This window comes from Mustela putorius, unplaced genomic scaffold (assembly GCF_011764305.1).
Source record: "Mustela putorius furo isolate JIRA1106 unplaced genomic scaffold, ASM1176430v1.1 tig00000508_pilon_pilon_pilon, whole genome shotgun sequence".
In the NCBI taxonomy this organism is placed as follows: domain Eukaryota; kingdom Metazoa; phylum Chordata; class Mammalia; order Carnivora; family Mustelidae; genus Mustela; species Mustela putorius.
In genome coordinates this window covers 19,142,897-19,161,102 of record NW_025421402.1, presented here as the reverse complement: position 1 = coordinate 19,161,102, position 18,206 = coordinate 19,142,897, and the positions used below count along the sequence as shown (strand labels likewise).

General features: G+C 41.8%; 1 protein-coding gene across 4 annotated transcripts in view; it reads right to left on the bottom strand.

The window, feature by feature from the left end:
• Window positions 1–18,206, bottom strand: part of MARK1 (microtubule affinity regulating kinase 1) — a 116,866-nt gene that overhangs the window by 12,292 nt on the left and 86,368 nt on the right. For 3 of the 4 annotated variants that reach the window (XM_045081167.1, XM_045081168.1, XM_045081166.1), the window contains exons 10-15: window positions 13,320–13,419; window positions 12,153–12,265; window positions 9,255–9,408; window positions 8,755–8,948; window positions 2,145–2,245; window positions 699–863 (exon numbers count right to left, since the gene is read on the bottom strand). In XM_045081167.1, the coding sequence (XP_044937102.1) occupies window positions 699–863; window positions 2,145–2,245; window positions 8,755–8,948; window positions 9,255–9,408; window positions 12,153–12,265; window positions 13,320–13,419 (827 nt within the window). The remainder of the gene's footprint in view (window positions 1–698; window positions 864–2,144; window positions 2,246–8,754; window positions 8,949–9,254; window positions 9,409–12,152; window positions 12,266–13,319; window positions 13,420–18,206) is intronic. The other variant, XM_045081169.1, reaches the window with a different exon arrangement.

Below are 18,206 nucleotides of genomic sequence, written 5' to 3'. Positions count from 1 at the left end.
ACGAAATGCCTTTTAGAGAAATATGGTTATTAAAGATGATGAAGTTATTGAAACAGGGATCCAAACACTTCAGAATTTAAACCACTCGGGACTGTGGAACACGAATGTTCTTCATCAAAAGGCATCTGAATAGAACCATTTCGTATTCACAGTGCAGGCCTGGGGGACAATGTGAGGCTCCGTGACCCCGCTGATGTAAGTAACCCTTTAACTAACAATGCTTCTGAACTTCAGAAATCCTAACATAGACAAATACTGGAAAAATGGACATATCATTTTAAACCTAAAAGGGTTCTTTGAGATCATCTGTTTCCCTGATAGAGAAAAAAAAAGTCAATTTCATTAAAAAAAAAAAGTAACTGGCAGCATCTAGGGTTACCCAGAGGTCTCCATTCCCAGTCTCTTGTAGCTCTGTTTTTACACCATAAAAATTCAATTTACCTGAATGATAAATGGGGCAGCAATCCTTTATAGGTGGATTTAAAACAAAATCTTTAAAGAAAATTCCTTTAGGAAATGATTTAAATCATATGCAACATTTTTGAAAACAGGTAGGGTGTGGTGTGTTTATGTTCTAATTCAACTTTTCCCCCTGCTACAGACACTGAATCTTCCTGGAACGCTCTCTATGTGATGGTGCTTATCGTATATTTTTGTAAGCCGCTATGTTCGGATACGCAATGCACCCAGCACGTTACCCGGGCCGGTAAGCTTCAGAGCCGTCTTTAATGGTTGGCAGTGTGACTTTAATAGGATGGCCAGAAGTGGACATGGACTTCTGGTGGCGGGGTCGTGCTGAGGGGATGGTGGGAGCCACAGCAGAGCCTGCAGAGGATATGCTACTGGCGGACATCTCCGTAAGGCTTTCGACAGAAAACAGTTGAGAAGACCATAGAAATGTAAAAGAGAAGAGAAATGGCAGTTTACTTAAATTTAAGAGATAGATTTTTAAAATCTAAATTGACTACACCTTTCATGACTGAGACACTTAAAAGAAATTAAATTAGTGGCATTATTAGTGACTAACCAATATTCTTGCCAAAAAAGGTACAGAGTGAATTTACCACTACCTTCCATGGAAAAGATCCTGTACACGCTTGCTCTGTGACTGTGAATCTGAGAAGGACAATGAAATTACTCTCATGATCTGAGACCTTTTTCACTTTCCAAGAGCCATCGTTTGGCGGAACGTGTTGCTGTGGTTTGTTGTCCCTTACACAGTAAGAATTCATAATTACGACAAATACTGTCTCTGGAAACATCATGAGAACACTTTCAGCTCGTTCTACTCATCAATTAACTGTGGTACGTTAAAGGAGCTGCAGATCAGGACTGAGGAAGGGAGAAGGAATGAAGTCAGAAATCAGTCCCCAAGTCCTTTTCTAGCTTAAAGGATCTTAGGTGCGAGGGAGATACATTTACCTCTGTACGCTCCATAATCACACTTACTTCACATGTCTATTATTTGGGAGGGAGCAAGTGTTAAGCATAGTCTGTCCCATCCACTGACATGACGACGGATGGAGCTAAGACCAGAATTTTATGAGAACAGGCTCCCTGCCCTTTTGTACTATATATAGATGAAGAGTCCTTAAAACTCACAAGGAAAAGCAGCTAAATTTTAAAAATAATAAACATACTATGATTTGTCCTTATTTAAAATAAAACATATTGAGGTTTCCATGGTTCTCAATGATCGGCTAAAACGGCCACATTTCTTTAAAGGAAGGAAAAGGAGACCTCCATGGTTTGGACACGACAATGGCGTGACGGGAGGGGGAGGGGCGAGGAGGGAAGGCTAAAAAAAAAAGTAAAGTAAAAGATAAAAAGGAAGCAGCAGGTATATAATAAGACAAATTAAGACGATCAGGTCAGGAGGGGATAATCTGTTTTAGCACACCGAAATATTTACTACCAGGCTTCACGCAGCAGCCAGAGCACAGGTTAAGAGATTTACCGTCCGTTTTCCCTCAGCACGCTCCCATCCTGGTACAGAAGGGGAGACACCTTAGCGAGAACGGCTGGCTGCAGCTGTAGCCTCTAGCAGTCCCCTTGCTCTTGACCCATGAGCTACAGGTGTTCCAGCAAGAGCAGTAATGCACGACGACAGCGACGCGGGCCGCACGTGACGCAGTGACAGTTACCTGCTGTCCTTTCCATTCTGCAGTGCCGCGTACCGATCTGTGGTCCTCTCGCAGACATACGTGTTCCTTCTTGCCATGCTACCTCCCGGATATACATTGCTCTTTGAGAAGGAAAAAAAAAATCCATCTTAATATTCCAACTGTAGCTGTGGAAAGTCAAAGAAATGAGTTTAGGAGGCAAAGGACTTTGGAAAAAAAAGAAAAAAACCCCGTCGTAGAATGTTCATTTGTCAGACCTTACATGACCAAGCTAATCTCACACCAGTCTCTCTCTCAGTTACACAGCAGGAGTGACAGGCAAAGCACGACAAGCTCATGATGGTTTTTTAGCTTGTCGTCCTGCAGCAGCAGTGAGCAGCTGTTTGGAAGCAATGAGAAAGCGATTTTTATTTTCTCCCCTATAAGCTGGCGGTAGGGAGAAAGGCAGGGGAGTGGTACAGGCAGCTCTGTGGGGCCAGGAGCAAGAGACGACGCCACAAGAAATACAATCGCAGACCGGAAACCTGCGGCAGTGACAGCGGTGGCCCCCACAGCTTGCAGGCTGCCACTCTTCACTTGCTCCCGGAGCCCCCACAGCCCACGGTAACGTTAAGGAGACGCGGTCTCCCGGGTCAGAGGCGTGCCCGGCTGCGGCCACCAGCACCAATGGCATGCCGGGCCTCGGAATACTCCCTCACTGCAGGTTTAGGCCAGGAGGCAAGCCAAGTGTGAGCAGCTCCGGAGCAAAGAGAATAAGCGAAGACAGAAAGCATCTCCTTACCACGCACACAACCACTGATCTGGAACCTCCGCTGCTGTGCCTGCCAAAGTCTTGACTAGTTACCAGTACTAGTTACCAGTACTAAACCATATGGGTATGATCTCCAAATGGGACGCATGTTCTTTTGTTTAATCCTTACTCCAACAGAAAAAAAAAAATTCCCTATTCCTGGCTAATTTGGCTTTCACTGTTCTCTGAAACAAATAACGAACTTAAAATTTGTTGAATCATAAGAGCTAGGATGTCTCGACTAAGTTTGGAGGAGAAAAAAAGCCTCCTATAAACAAAATTGTTTAAGTGCAGATTTCAAACTTTTCAACAGCCTAGGTTCCTGGATGGAAGGAAATTTGTCACCATTTACATAAAAAACACAAAAGCGGGGCACCTGGGTGGCTCAGTGGGTTAAAGCCTCTGCCTTCGGCTTGGGTAGTGATCCCAGTGTCCTGGGATTGAGCCCCTCGTTGGGCTCTCTGCTTGGTGGGGAGCCTGCTTCCCTCCTCTCTCTCTGCCTGCCTCTCTGTCTACTTGTGATCTCTGTCAAATAAATAAATAAAATCTTAAAAAAAACCACAAAAGCTTTAAAAGTGTGGTAGCAGAAGAGAGTAAGATCATTAAGAACATTTTTTTAGACACTGTCCACGTTAAATGAAGGCAAAGAAGCCAGTTTATTCTGGAGAGATCCATTATGAAACTAGCTTGTGGCAAGTTCTTAAACTTATTTTAGATAATTTCATTGTTTTGGCTAAACTGCCATCTGAGTAACCTAACCATGAACAAATTCCTGGTCAATTCCTTCTGGTCACTTGCAGTAACACTACTTCGCTTCTCAAAGTGCGACGGGTGACCAGTTTCTCTTTCAAGACTGCCTTCCGGGTTCGCCGTTCTCCCGCACCACCTCCCTTCCATTGTCCCTTGGCTGCCAGCGACACTCAGATGGAGCACCCCCGCCCCCGGGAAACAGGGCCTAGGATCATGTAAAAGTTGCAGAGCACAGTCTCGCTGACCCCATGTGACAGACGTGCATCTATAAAATTAACTTTTAGAAGTGGCCTTCAGGGAGGCTCTGTTTAGGATCTAGGGACTAGATCTAAAACCATCCTCGCGGACCCCTGAACTCTGGGCTTGGAAACTGTCCTAAAGTGGATGTACACATTTTTCTGATTTTCCCAAGAAACCAGGCCTGTGTAGACAACTTCTCTGGGCCCATTTCATACTAACGTGATTTTATATAATTATACTATGATTATTAGGAAAATGTTTTATACTATAATTATGGCACTCTCAGCCTAAGTCTCCCAGAAAGAAGTATCTCCTTCCCTTTGTTTTTTTTTTTTTTAAAGAAGGGGATTGATAGTATTTTTTACAGGATGCAAAATCTTGTAGTTTTTCTTATTTACATATGTGATAAATAATATTGAAAAACAAATTTACAAGTTTTATTGTCTTTTTGATGAAGGAATAACGTAATATATTTGCAACTTCAAAACTCAACATCTGGCCTCCGAGTTTCTAGGTTAGCCAAGAGCTTACCATCGACTCCTACATGCAAGATTTCTGGATGGGAATTTCTCGAAGGCAAAAATACTAAGTTTGTTCTTCCTGCGTATTACTGTGGAAAGACCCCTAAGGTCTCGCACAAATAGAAACACTCCCATCATTTAGAGTCTGTAATGTAGTGGGTGAGAACAATAGAAGAGATGATCACCAACAAATTTCACCAAGCAACGACTACATCTAGTAACTACTTACCTCAGAACTCCCCCCCAACTGTCGTCATCACCCTTAAGTCACACAGTAGACTACTGTTAAGTCATACTGTCAACAGAATCATACTTAGAAATAAGAGCTTTTACCATTGATTGAAAAAGGTTCCTGATTTTATAAACATTAAATGCACTGTTGAACTATATCATCTACTAACTTCTCTATCCCTCTTTTCCATCAGAAAGTAAAAAGCCATCAGACGGGAGGTGGCTAGGGGATGGGTGAGATAGGTGATGGGGATTAAGGGGGGCACCTGTGATGAGTACCACGTGTTGCGTGGAAAAAAAAGTGAAAACCCACATCATCCCATTAGAGTGGATTACATATTTTCTATTATACTCCATTTATAGACAAATAATAGAGTCACTGGTAAAATGTTTTTTTTTTAATTAATATTTTATAATACGACAGAGCCTGGATTATAAATGCTCAAGTTCCTTTCTTTTAGACATTACCTCAAAGAAAAGAGATTAAAGCTGTGTATTTGGCTTTTGTACTTTGGGGTCAGCAAACTTTTTCTGTGAGGAGTCAGATGACAAACATTTTACACTCCGCAGGCCGCGCCATCAATGTCACCCGTAGTCTGGGAAATGCAAATTAAAAACAAAAGGGTATACTTTTTTGTTTTTTTGCCCCTCAGGCAAAGACTTTTAAAGATCAATAATATCCAGTTGTTGATAAAGCTTGTGGAGATATAATGACTCTCTGATTATTCCAACCATTAAAATTACCTTGGCAGTATTTATTAAAAATTTAAATGAGCCTATTCCAAGGAGACACACAGAGCCAGGAGTGTCCATTAGCACAAGTTAGTGCCGTGGTTCTGGAGAGGGCATGGGAGCGAGGGTGGAGGCTTACACACTCCAGGGGACCACGGGCCACACGGACTGAGGAGGGGGGTGAGCCACCTGAGGTAAACGTGTCACCCAGAAACCAGATTCTGAGAATGTATATAACAGAAATGCAATAATAACCTAAGTGTACGAGAACAAACTTCCTGAAAAACTGAAAACTCTGAATATTCCACAAATAGCTGAAAAATTATGATAGCACGTCTATTAATACAGAGGAAATAAGGCGCTGGTCTTAAGAGGAGATCTAAGTGTTCTGATGTAAAAGGACCTGATAATATTATTTGTGAGAAAAATTAAAATGTAACAGGGTATGATCTCATTTTACGAAAAAATAAATCCTGTATGTACATATATATTCATTTATGTTTTCTTTAAAAAGGAGATTCTATGAAGGAATTCATCCCAAACGACAACACTAGTTATATAGGAAGGTGAGACTAGAAGGTAAGGGATGGGAAAGGGTCAACTATTAATTTTTACCTGAGATGCTTCTAAACTGTTAAAATTAAACAAGATATATTATTTTGGTTTCTCATATTGTCAAAATTAACACAGCAAATTAAGATAAATTTCGTACTAAGTGGCTCAGAACAAAATTTCTCTACCAGAATCTCCAGGCTTATATTTTTATTTCTTAAAGATGATAACTACGAGTGGCATAATTAACTGGAATTTAAATCAAGGTCTTGGTTTTCATACTTCTTTAAGTTCATAAATATGCTGGGAACAGCCACTAAGTGCCTCAGCACTACTGGTTCTGAGGAAGCTACCATGTCCACGTACAACGCGAGATTATAAGTAAGGGGAGATAAGGTTTACATGGGGAAGCAACAGGGAATGATACAAGACTGCGTACAACGAAGGGCTAAGAGATGTGCTACAACAATCAGAAAGACTGATGAGATCTGGAGCTTTCAGTCACAGAAGGCTCGACCCAGGAGATGGGGCTTGAAGCGATCTGCAAAAATGGCATTTTCATAATGGGGGGGGACCTTCAGACAAGAGCAGCACATAAAAAGAGGGGTAGAAAGAGGCAGCTGAGTACGTCCCTGGGAAACTAAGACCAGCCTGAGATGAAGGACAGCTTGCTATAGCAAGTGGCACCAAACAGGGGACCAAATTCTTTCTTTCTGCATGGTGGGGTAATGATGCCCCAGAAACTGTCCTCTGGCTAATGTTTAGATAAAGGAAAATGATGGCCTGCCTAGGAAAATTACTTTTCTAAGTGAGGTCTCAGACTCTGTGAAGTTGGCAGGGAGAGGGGGTTGTCTTTACCAGTTCTGAAAATGGGTATGCACACCCATTTCAGAGTCTAGGAGGCGATAATCAAATCCCATATTTTTAAAAAAGATATGGTTTCAATGAACTACATAAAACAGTGGGTGCTTGGGAGTTGAACTCAGTTGCAACTAAGGTTGTGTTAGGCTTTCTGGTTTTTTTTTTTTCCTTTTCTTTTCCTACTTTCCATAGGCTCAATCATATTTTTTTCTTCTGTTAGTTTAAAAGTTATAGATTCTATTTTTATTCTTATGTTGTTTGCCCTTACGTCCCTGAACTCATGTGTGCTTAGCGCTAGTGAGTTTTTAAACTTACCGCACTCTCCCCATCTTCTGTGAACAAGGCGTACGCTCTTCTTCCTTTAACACCCGCCCACCCCTACTTCCTAGGTAGTGTCCAGAACACTGGTCCTAAATTTTCATTATTTTTTCCTTTTTTTTTGCGTATGCTACCACATACATACCTGAATAACTTATCTGATCGTTTTCAACTCCATATATTTTATGGCACCTCTCCAGATCCACTTCTCTTCTTGTAAGAGCGCAGCGCTCCTCAAACCATACAGTGCTAACAAATGAGTCCCTATGTAGTAAGACTGGACGTATTTTACGCCAAAGAGTGTGCTTATCATACCTTCACATTTAAATGACAGTTAGGCTAGATATAAAATTCTGGGTTCAATGTGATTTTCTTTGAGTGCTTAAAAAATATTGTTTCATGTATCTCCCTGAATCCATGTTACTGTTGAGTAATTTGAGGTCAGTCTTAATTTTGTTCCTGTTAAAGGTCATCTGCTGTCTCATCCTGGAAACCTTCTAGAAGATTTGTTTTTGGCGTGTATATGTTCCACTTTAATGGGTGCAGGAGTAGGTTTTTCTTCTGGCTTTCTGAGTCTTATTTATTTATTTGAAAGAGTGAGTGAGCAAGGGGTGGGTGGGGCAGAGGGAGAGAAAGAGAAAAAAATCTCTCACAGAGCCTGATGCAGGGCTCAAGCTCATGACCCTATGATAATGACCTGAAACCAAGACTTGAAGCTTAACTGACTGAGCTACCCACAGCCCTCTGAATCTTTCTAAGTTTTTTCATCTTTCCTTGTTATTACTTGTTCAAGTATTTCTTCCCCTTCACTGTGTGCTCTTTCCCTTCTAAACTCCTATTATCCAGATGTTTCCAATTCTACTTCTATCCTTAGTATATCTTAGTTTTTTCTTTTGTATTTTCTTTTTATTCTTTCCTGCTGTTTTACAAGAGAAGGCTCCAATCTATCTTCTAGCTCCCATTATATAATTTCTACAGTTTGCCGTTTTTTTGTGTTTAAGATTTATTTATTATTTTTGAGATAGAGTGTATGCACACAAGTGGGAGAAGGGGCAGAGGCAGGGAGAGAGAGTAAGCAGACTCTCTGTTCAGCAGGGACCCCAACGTGGGGCTCCATCCCAGGACTCCGAGATCATGACCTGAGCCGAAATCCAGAGTCGGATGCTCAGCCGATTGAACCATCTGGGCGCCCCTACAAATTTGCTGTTTTGAGTGAATACTAAGAGCTAACTTCATAAATTAATCATTCATGGAGTCTGTCTTCATTGAGCTGCTTATTTGTAAATATAAAATTAAATGCACCAATGTAGTTTTAAGTAAATGTTACAAACAGGAAAAATGAGGCAGGAAAGTTTAATGTACCATTTCACAGTGAGGTTTTTAAATATTACTTTGAGGTAAGTGTTATTTTAAGAATTCATATTTTATATTTTTGTTCTTAAAATGCAATATGTGCATTTTAAAGAAGCTTGGCCTCCTTTGCATGTTATTTAAATGTATGACTCACTTTAAAATTTTGAAACGTGTTTTTAGAAAAAGATAAAACGTGTTTCAAAGATTGTACAAAAAAAAAAAAAAAAAAAACCCGACAACAAAGAACTCCAGCAAACCGCGAGGCGCCCGGAGCATCACTCACACTTGGAACAGTCGAAGACTTTTTCTTTTCCGGCCCCGCCAGCGGGCTCGCAGTCATCTCGCTCTGTGACCCCACCGTGGTGCTGCCAAGTTTGCGGGCTAGGTCTTTATCCCACTCCTCCTTCTGGTCACTCTCCACGCTGTTAGCCTGAGGCCTTTTGGTATATGATACGGCAGGGGGAATGGCTGGACCAGCTACAACAGAATTAAAGAGCATAATTAGCTGAAAATCAACTGACACAGTTTCTCCTCACGAACAAAAACTCTAAATTAAAAATACCTTTATTTGCATATTTTCTACTTGGTACTAACATTAAACTGTTTGATTACAAAAATTAGGTCAGTCCCTGAAAAGGGGTTTGTATTAATGGTGCAGTAAGTAATATATAGATCTGTGATAATGGATGACGCAAGCACATAGAGACGTGACTGCACAATGCTCCGTGAGCACAAGTTTGGGGAGGACTGGTCTGGCTTCTCGCTTATTGGACTTTCCCCCACCATGATCGCTGAAACGCCGCTGCTTCTGGTTTGCGGAGATGCTCCGCTGGACCTTCAGGTGAGCTGGGGACTGAAGGCTGCTGTTGTTCAGGTCACTGCTGGGCCGTGACCTCAGACACAAGCTTCCGCTGGACAATGATTCACCACCTTCAAACTACAAGAAGAAGACAGCGCATAAAGATTTTATTTATTTGAGAGAGAGAGAGAAAGAGAGAGGGTGAGTGAGACAGAGCACAAGCAGGAGTGGGGAGTGGCAGAGGCAGAGGGAGAAGCAGTCTCCCTGCCGAGCAGGGAGCCCTACACGGGACTCGATCCCAGGACCCTGGGGTCAGGACCTGAGCTGAAGGCAGACGCTTAACTGACTGAGCCACCCAGGTGCCCCTGCACAAAAATTTAAAAATAAAAATGTTTATGCAAATAATATGCACTCTTGCTTGATGTTTGAATCTATTCCAAGCCACATAAAGAATAATCAGAACTGGGGGGAAAAAAAAAAGTCTGGATACAAAACTGCAAGCTGGTGACCGGTGGGGGAGCGAACTGGCTGTGTGCGTCTGTGAGTGCCCGGGCGCGTCTGTGATCTCACACTGATGGCTTTGGAGCCTTAGTTTAGTCAAAACACCAAATAAGAGCTACCAATTACTGAATGGCTATTATGTAACAGGCACCCTGCTAAGTATGTCAGGGCAAGGGTGCTGGTGTCTATTAACCTCAACTTCACAGACGGAAAAACTGCAGTTCAGAGAATGAAGGGACATCTTTGGGATTCCAACTCAGGCATAACTGGGATTCAAACTTAGGATAAAATCTACAATTTTAACTCCACAGACACATGTTTTCTACCATATTTACGGAGCAAAACTTGGTTTGTTGGCTCTGATTAAAAACTACATCTATTCAGATAAGCACAGTAAATTGGGCTTTGACACACTACCCTCTCCTCTTAACATTAAAGATGTTTGTTGCTCGCAACTTCTCACAGAATCACCGGCATCCCAATGGAAAAATCTAAATTCGTATGTAAAGATACTCATGGCAAATAGCAAAGTAATCTTGATGATGAAACTGATAATAGATAACACACAGTAATGTGCCAGGAACTGTTTGTTCTAAGCACGGTGGAAATATTAATTCATTTAAACCTCTCGATGACCCCCAGAGCTAAGTACTATTCACTATCCTCATTTCGGGGACCAGGGAGCTGAAGCACAGAGAAATTAAGGACCGCGCCCAAGCTGCGCAGTCAGCGGCTGTGCTGGGCTGGGGGCGGGGCGACTCAGACCCAGGGAACCTGGCTCCGAAGTTCAGGCTCTTACTACTTGGAGTAGCCTCATTAGTTTATACTCACACGATTCAAAGTTCATTTTAATTCACACCTGGGTGGGTTGTACACTTGTAATGCTATGGCTTCTTTTATATTTAAATTAATAGGAAAATTAAAGATCTAAGGAGTGAAATCTAAAGGCTAAGTAGAAACAGGTCAAAGACTTCAGAAATAATGGTTTGTACTACTTCCCACTTCTTAAAATTCTCTTGATTTGGCTTCTTATGATACCACTTCTCCAACCATCAGGGCCTCCACTGAGCCCCCTCCTCCTCTGGAACCACAGTGCCCACTGGGTAGGGCCTGAGAGGGTGACAGGCATTAACTCGAGCGGAGTCCTCAGAGCAGCTGCGGGCGCGAATGGTGTGCTCCAGTGACCACAGCTCCCAAACCTATTAATGCTGCTCGGGTCACTCCCTCCAAGCCCGCTCTGTGTATCCAATGTATCCAAACGTCTCCTGAACAGCTCCACCCAACAGGAAATCTCAAGTTCAATCATCCCAAACAGAATGAACTTCCCATCTTCCCCTGGAAATCCACTCTTTTCATATCCTGGCAAATACATCTTACAAAACCAGTCACCCGTGCTGGAAACCTGAAGGTCTCTCACACCCTCACTTCCAAAGGTTACACGTCCTGTTAAATCTCGCTGCGGTGGGTGCCTGTCCTGCTCTACACCGCAGAGATCCCGTGCCTGCCCTGGACCAGGGCCGCGGCACCGGTACCACACCGCTGACTGCGCAGCTCCCCTCCAGACCCAGGGCTCCCTGAGAGCACGGACTTTCTTCTCTTCCTGGGTGCAGTACACAGCGTGGTTTCCAGGACAGAACAGACCCAATAAATGTCAGCTGAATGTACTGTCTCACTAACAGTTACTATCTAATTAAAAATAATTTCAGCCTATTTCTATAAAATGCCTCCCACAGCTGTCTAATCGTTAACAAACTGTCCATGTGCTCGGCTCTGTTCTTGACTCTCAATTTATACCTTTATATTTGCTGTCCCAAAGGATCACTTACTTTTATGGTTCAACCACCATCTGCACACAGTTACTTCCTGAATCTATCTCCTTATTAGAGATCTCTCCTGGCCTTGAGAATTCCCAACTGCCAGTACCAAAGCCACTTGACGTTCTACAAGGCAAAATATCCCCAAACGGCCTTTTCCTAGTCCCATGTTTTTAAAATCATCTCAGACGTCTATTTTGTCTTAAACGCCATCCTTCCCTCTGTTTTGGTCACTGTGTTTTCTGCACACCCAGAATGACCACGTTAGCTGTGGCAGGACTGCGGCTTGGGGACACAACTCCAGGGGAGCTCATTCTCAAAGACGGGACGGTGTGAGCCTCTCAGAGCTAAGCAGAGCATGTGGTCTGCTCTTTCAGAGCAGAATCTCCCCGGGTACTTGGAAATGAGACCAGTTTGTAACTTAGCATCTTGAGTTTGAATTCTGAAAGTAAGACTGTTAGGCTCTTTATATTATTTCTGATACCACATAGAATAAAGGTGTTTTATCTTAGCTGTCACTTATCGCAAGAAATAATTAACATTAATCTAAAAAGGTAAAGAACTTACTTCAGGTGGTTTTCTACCTAGAAGAATATAAGTAGCCATAATTTCATCATATTTCTGATTTATTAAGGCGTCATTTATCTCATCTCGAGCGAAACCCATGGTGACCATGATGTCTAGAAATAAAAAAAAAAAAAGCAATTTTTCTGAAAATGGGTTTATTTTTGTAAACAAATTAACACATAAGCAAGCTTGCCAACATAAAATATGAAAACTAAATTTTGAAATGTTAAAGTGTAATGTAACTGTAAAAACTTCTGGATCATTAATATACAGATACTGCATATTTAGATCTTGTATATTGATAATTTTTCATGCAGGAATTATCTGTATCATGGGATCCATGCTCACGGCAGGTCTGTGTCTCGGCACCTAATGCATTCCTGAGTTGACTGCCTTAGTCCAGCCAGAGACACATCACCTGTGACACAAAATCCCTTCTCTTTCTGTTTATCTCTTAACACACTCTCAGCCACGCATAGTGTGTTTTCTCTCAACTCTTAACAATTTCTGCTTTCTGATATGAATGCAGGTTGACTCTTCTTTGGAAGGCTTGAATTCCACGGTTGGTCTGACTGGATTCCAAACACTCTAGAATCGCAAGCCTTCCCTGGGACCTCTGCTCTCCAGTCGGAGGGGAAAAGCAGAGATGACTCAGGTGAGCGTCTCTGACAGCTTTGGTAATGGAGAGAGAAATGCAGGGAACAGGCTGGAAGCAGAGCGGCCCGTGAGGTGTGGGAGGAAGCACCCTGCCGAGACACTGGAAAATCGAGACGGAGAGCCACAGTGTTCACCCTTTCAGCTCCAGGGCCTCCACATTTCCGGCTAAGATACATGCTCTGTTTTGCAGCTACTTAACAGTCTGATCCGTGCTGATACTTAAACAGTCATTCCTCCTGTTAGGAATGGCTGAAAGAAAACAACCAGGTTCATCCACATTATTTTAATTTTTATATCACTGGTGTCAACAACTGAATTGGATTATAACATAAAAGCAGATAAACTTGAAATCTGTAATGTTTGGTGTCTGTTGATGGAAAGAAAAGATGACAATGCAAGTATTTTTCAAATAAAAATTGTTTCCTATTTATATTTTAAAAACCTATTTTGGTAGACGACTGGTCTCTTCTAGCATAGGGCCAGCACATCTCACACTGTTTAAATACTTACCTATTCTTTTCGTGTCATTGAAATCTGGTTCAGGCTCAGTATATGGCTTTAGCTCTTCTTCCTCATGACCAACATTCATCCACCGATCTTTCATTATTTGCTAGGAAATAAACTTTACATTATGTTTGGCCAATCAGAACATTCCACCATTGACTTTAGCTCTATTTTAGTAAATGTGCAATTAATTGCTTTGCTCAACGAGAACCATGATATCTTCTGTCTAAAGTTATTTTCCTAATTGATTAGCAGGCCACCAAGTGGTGTAGGACTTTGGGACACACTTACATATCTTACAACAAGTACAACTATCATCCTGCACCCTCACCGAATGTATCCATTCAAATAACTTGCTGCCCATGTTCCTTGAAAAGGAGTATCTTCTCATTTAACCTAAGGACCTAGTGATTTCAACCTCTCATTCATAGTATTACATTCAGATGGGACAGTTCCTTTTTGCCAAATATACAAATACCTGTATTTTAAAATCACCATTTGTTAAGACATTAGGAAAGCAGAGATCATGGGATGTAGAAGAAGTGAGGGTTAGTCAGTAAAGACAGCTCAGAGAAGACGGAAGGGGAGAATGGTCAAAATGGAAGCCTAGAGTCGGGGATGAGCTGGAATCAGGATGAAGACCGGGACGGATGTGAATTACAAGAGTCACATTTAAGTGAGGTTGTGAAACGAGAGTCAGTCCCAGGTTGTTAAAAAGCAACCTAGTGGAGGCATCCGATGGAATGGAAACATTCACAACCATATATCTGATAAGGGGTTAATAATATATATGTACGGAAAATCCTACAACTCAGGAACAATAAAACTGCCTGATTAAAAAAAAAGGGCAAAAATAGAGAGGAGTCAAGATGGCGGAGAAGTAGCAAGCTGAGACTGCTTCAGCTAGCCGGAGATCAGCTAGATAGCTTATCTAAAGATTGCAAACACCTGAAAACCCATCGGCAGATCGAAGAGAAGAAGAACAGCAATTCTGGAAACAGAAAAACAACCACTTTCTGAAAGGTAGGACCGGCGGAGAAGTGAATCCAAAGCGACGGGAAGATAGACCCCGGGGGGAGGGGCCGGCTCCCGGCAAGCGGCGGAGCAACCGCGCACAAAATCGGGACTTTTAAAAGTCTGTTCCGCTGAGGGACATCCCTCCAGAGGCTAAACCGGGGCGAAGCCCACGCGGGGTCAGCGTGGCCTCAGGTCCCGCAGGGTCACAGAAGGATCGGGGGTGTCTGAGTGTCGCAGAGCTTGCGGGTATTGGAACGGGAAAGCCGGCTACAGAGGCAGAGCCGACAGTAAGCTCACAGCTCCGTGTTACCTTGAACCGGTCGCAGGCTCGGTGAGCTCGGAGCGCGGCCGGAGGTCAGGCAGACGGGAGTAACTGGGCGCGGTTCTCTGAGGGCGCACTGAGGAGTGGGGCCCTGGGCTCTCGGCTCCTCCGGGCCGGAGACCAGGAGGCCGCCATTTGTATTCCCGTCCTCTGGAACTCTACGGAAAGCGCTCAGGGAACAAAAGCTCCTGAAAGCAAACCCGAGCGGATTACTCACCCCGGCCCCGGGTAAGGGCGGTGCAATTCCGCCTGGGGCAAAGACACTTGAGAATCACTACAACAGGCCCCTCCCCCAGAAGATCAACAAGAAATCCAGCCGAGACCAAGTTCACCTACCAAGGAGTGCGGTTTCAATACCAAGGAGAGCAGCAGAATTCCAGAGGAGGAGAAAGCCAAGCACGGAACTCATGGCTTTTTTCCTGTGATTATTTTTAGTCTTGCAGTTAATTTAATTTTTTCTTTTTCATTTTTTTTTTTTTCTCGCCTTCGGGTAAAATTTTTTTTTAACTGTTACCTTTTTCTTTTTTAACGATTTTTTACTAGTTTATCTAATATATATATATATATATATATATATATTTACATTTTTCTTAGGTGTTTTCTTTTTTTAAAAATTCTTTTTTTTTCTTTTTCTTTTCTTTTTGTTTTTTTCTTTTTTTTTTTTTTTCTTTCTTCCTTTTTGAACCTCTTTTTATCCCCTTTCTCCCCACTCACGATTTTGTATCTCTTCTAATTTGGTTAAAGCATATTTTCCTGGGGTTGTTGCCACCCTTTTAGTATTTTACTTGCCCCTTCATTTACTCTTATCTGGACAAAATGACAAGACGTAAAAATTCAACACAAAAAAGAACAAGAGGCAGTACCGAAGGCTAGGGACCTAATCAATACAGACATCGGTAATATGTCAGATCTAGAGTTCAGAATGACAATTCTCAAGGTTCTAGCCGGGCTCGAAAAAGGCATGGAAGATATTAGAGAAACCCTCTCGAGAGATATAAAAGCCCTTTCTGGAGAAATAAAAGAACTAAAATCTAACCAAGGTGAAATCAAAAAAGCTATTAATGAGGTGCAATCAAAAATGGAGGCTCTAACTGCTAGGATCAATGAGGCAGAAGAAAGAATTAGTGATATAGAAGACCAAATGACAGAGAATAAAGAAGCTGAGCAAAAGAGGGACAAACAGCTACTGGACCACGAGGGGAGAATTCGAGAGATAAGTGACACCATAAGACGAAACAACATTAGAATAATTGGGATTCCAGAAGAAGAAGAAAGTGAGAGGGGAGCAGAAGGTATACTGGAGAGAATTATTGGGGAGAATTTCCCCAATATGGCAAAGGGAACGAGCATCAAAATTCAGGAGGTTCAGAGAATGCCCCTCAAAATCAATAAGAATAGGCCCACACCCCGTCACCTAATAGTAAAATTTACAAGTCTCAATGACAAAGAGAAAATCCTGAAAGCAGCCCGGGAAAAGAAGTCTGTAACATACAATGGTAAAAATATTAGATTGGCAGCTGACTTATCCACAGAGACCTGGCAGGCCAGAAAGAGCTGGCATGATATTTTCAGAGCACTAAACGAGAAAAACATGCAGCCAAGAATACTATATCCAGCTAGGCTATCATTGAAAATAGAAGGAGAGATTAAAAGCTTCCAGGACAAACAACAACTGAAAGAATTTGCAAATACCAAACCAGCTCTACAGGAAATATTGAAAGGGGTCCTCTAAGCAAAGAGAGAGCCTATAAGTGGTAGATCAGAAAGGAACAGAGACCATATACAGTAACAGTCACCTTACAGGCAATACAATGGCACTAAATTCATATCTCTCAATAGTTACCCTGAATGTGAATGGGCTAAATGCCCCTGTCAAAAGACACAGGGTATCAGAATGGATAAAAAAAAAAAAAACCCATCTATATGTTGCCTCCAAGAAACACATTTTTTTAGCCCGAAGACACCTCCAGATTTAAAGTGAGGGGGTGGAAAAGAATTTACCATGCTAATGGACATCAGAAGAAAGCAGGAGTGGCAATCCTTATATCAGATCAATTAGATTTTAAGCCTAAGACTATAATAAGAGATGAGGAAGGACACTATATCATACTCAAAGGGTCTGTCCAACAAGAAGATTTAACAATTTTAAATATCTATGCCCCCAATGTGGGAGCAGCCAACTATATAAACCAATTAATAACAAAATCAAAGAAACACATCAACAATAATACAATGATAGTAGGGGACTTTAACACTCCCCTCACTGAAATGGACAGGTCATCCAAGCAAAAGATCAGCAAGGAAATAAAGGCCTTAAATGACACACTGGACCAGATGGACATCACAGATATATTCAGAATATTTCATCCCAAAGCAACAGAATACACATTCTTCTCTAGTGCACATGGAACATTCTCCAGAATAGATCACATCCTCGGTCCGAAATCAGGACTCAACCGGTATCAAAAGATTGGGATCATTCCCTGCATATTTTCAGACCACAATGCTCTAAAGCTAGAACTCAACCACAAAAGGAAGTTTGGAAAGAACCCAAATACATGGAGACTAAACAGTATCCTTCTAAAGAATGAATGGGTCAACCGGGAAATTAAAGAAGAATTGAAAAAAATCATGGAAACAAATGATAATGAAAATACAACGGTTCAAAATCTGTGGGACACAACAAAGGCAGTCCTGAGAGGAAAATATATAGCGGTACAAGCCTTTCTCAAGAAACAAGAAAGGTCTCAGGTACACAACCTAACCCTACACCTAAAGGAGCTGGAGAAAGAACAAGAAAGAAACCCTAAGCCCAGCAGGAGAAGAGAAATCATAAAGATCAGAGCAGAAATCAATGAAATAGAAACCAAAAAAACAATAGAACAAATCAACGAAAGTAGGAGCTGGTTCTTTGAAAGAATTAATAAAATTGATAAACCCCTGGCCCGACTTATCAAAAAGAAAAGAGAAAGGACCCAAATAAATAAAATCATGAATGAAAGAGGAGAGATCACAACTAACACCAAAGAAATACAAACTATTATAAGAACATACTATGAGCAACTCTACGGCAATAAATTTGACAATCTGGAAGAAATGGATGCATTCCTAGAAACATATAAACTACCACAACTGAATCAGGAAGAAATAGAAAGCCTGAACAGACCCATAACCAGTAAGGAGATTGAAACAGTCATTAAAAATCTCCAAACAAACAAAAGCCCAGGGCCAGACGGCTTCCCGGGGGAATTCTACCAAACATTTAAAGAAGAACTAATTCCTATTCTCCTGAAACTGTTCCAAAAAATAGAAATGGAAGGAAAACTTCCAAACTCATTTTATGAGGCCAGCATCACCTTGATCCCAAAACCAGACAAGGATCCCACCAAAAAAGAGAGCTATAGACCAATATCCTTGATGAACACAGATGCGAAAATACTCAACAAAATACTAGCCAATAGGATTCAACAGTACATTAAAAAGATTATTCACCACGACCAAGTGGGATTTATTCCAGGGCTGCAAGGTTGGTTCAACATCCGCAAATCAGTCAA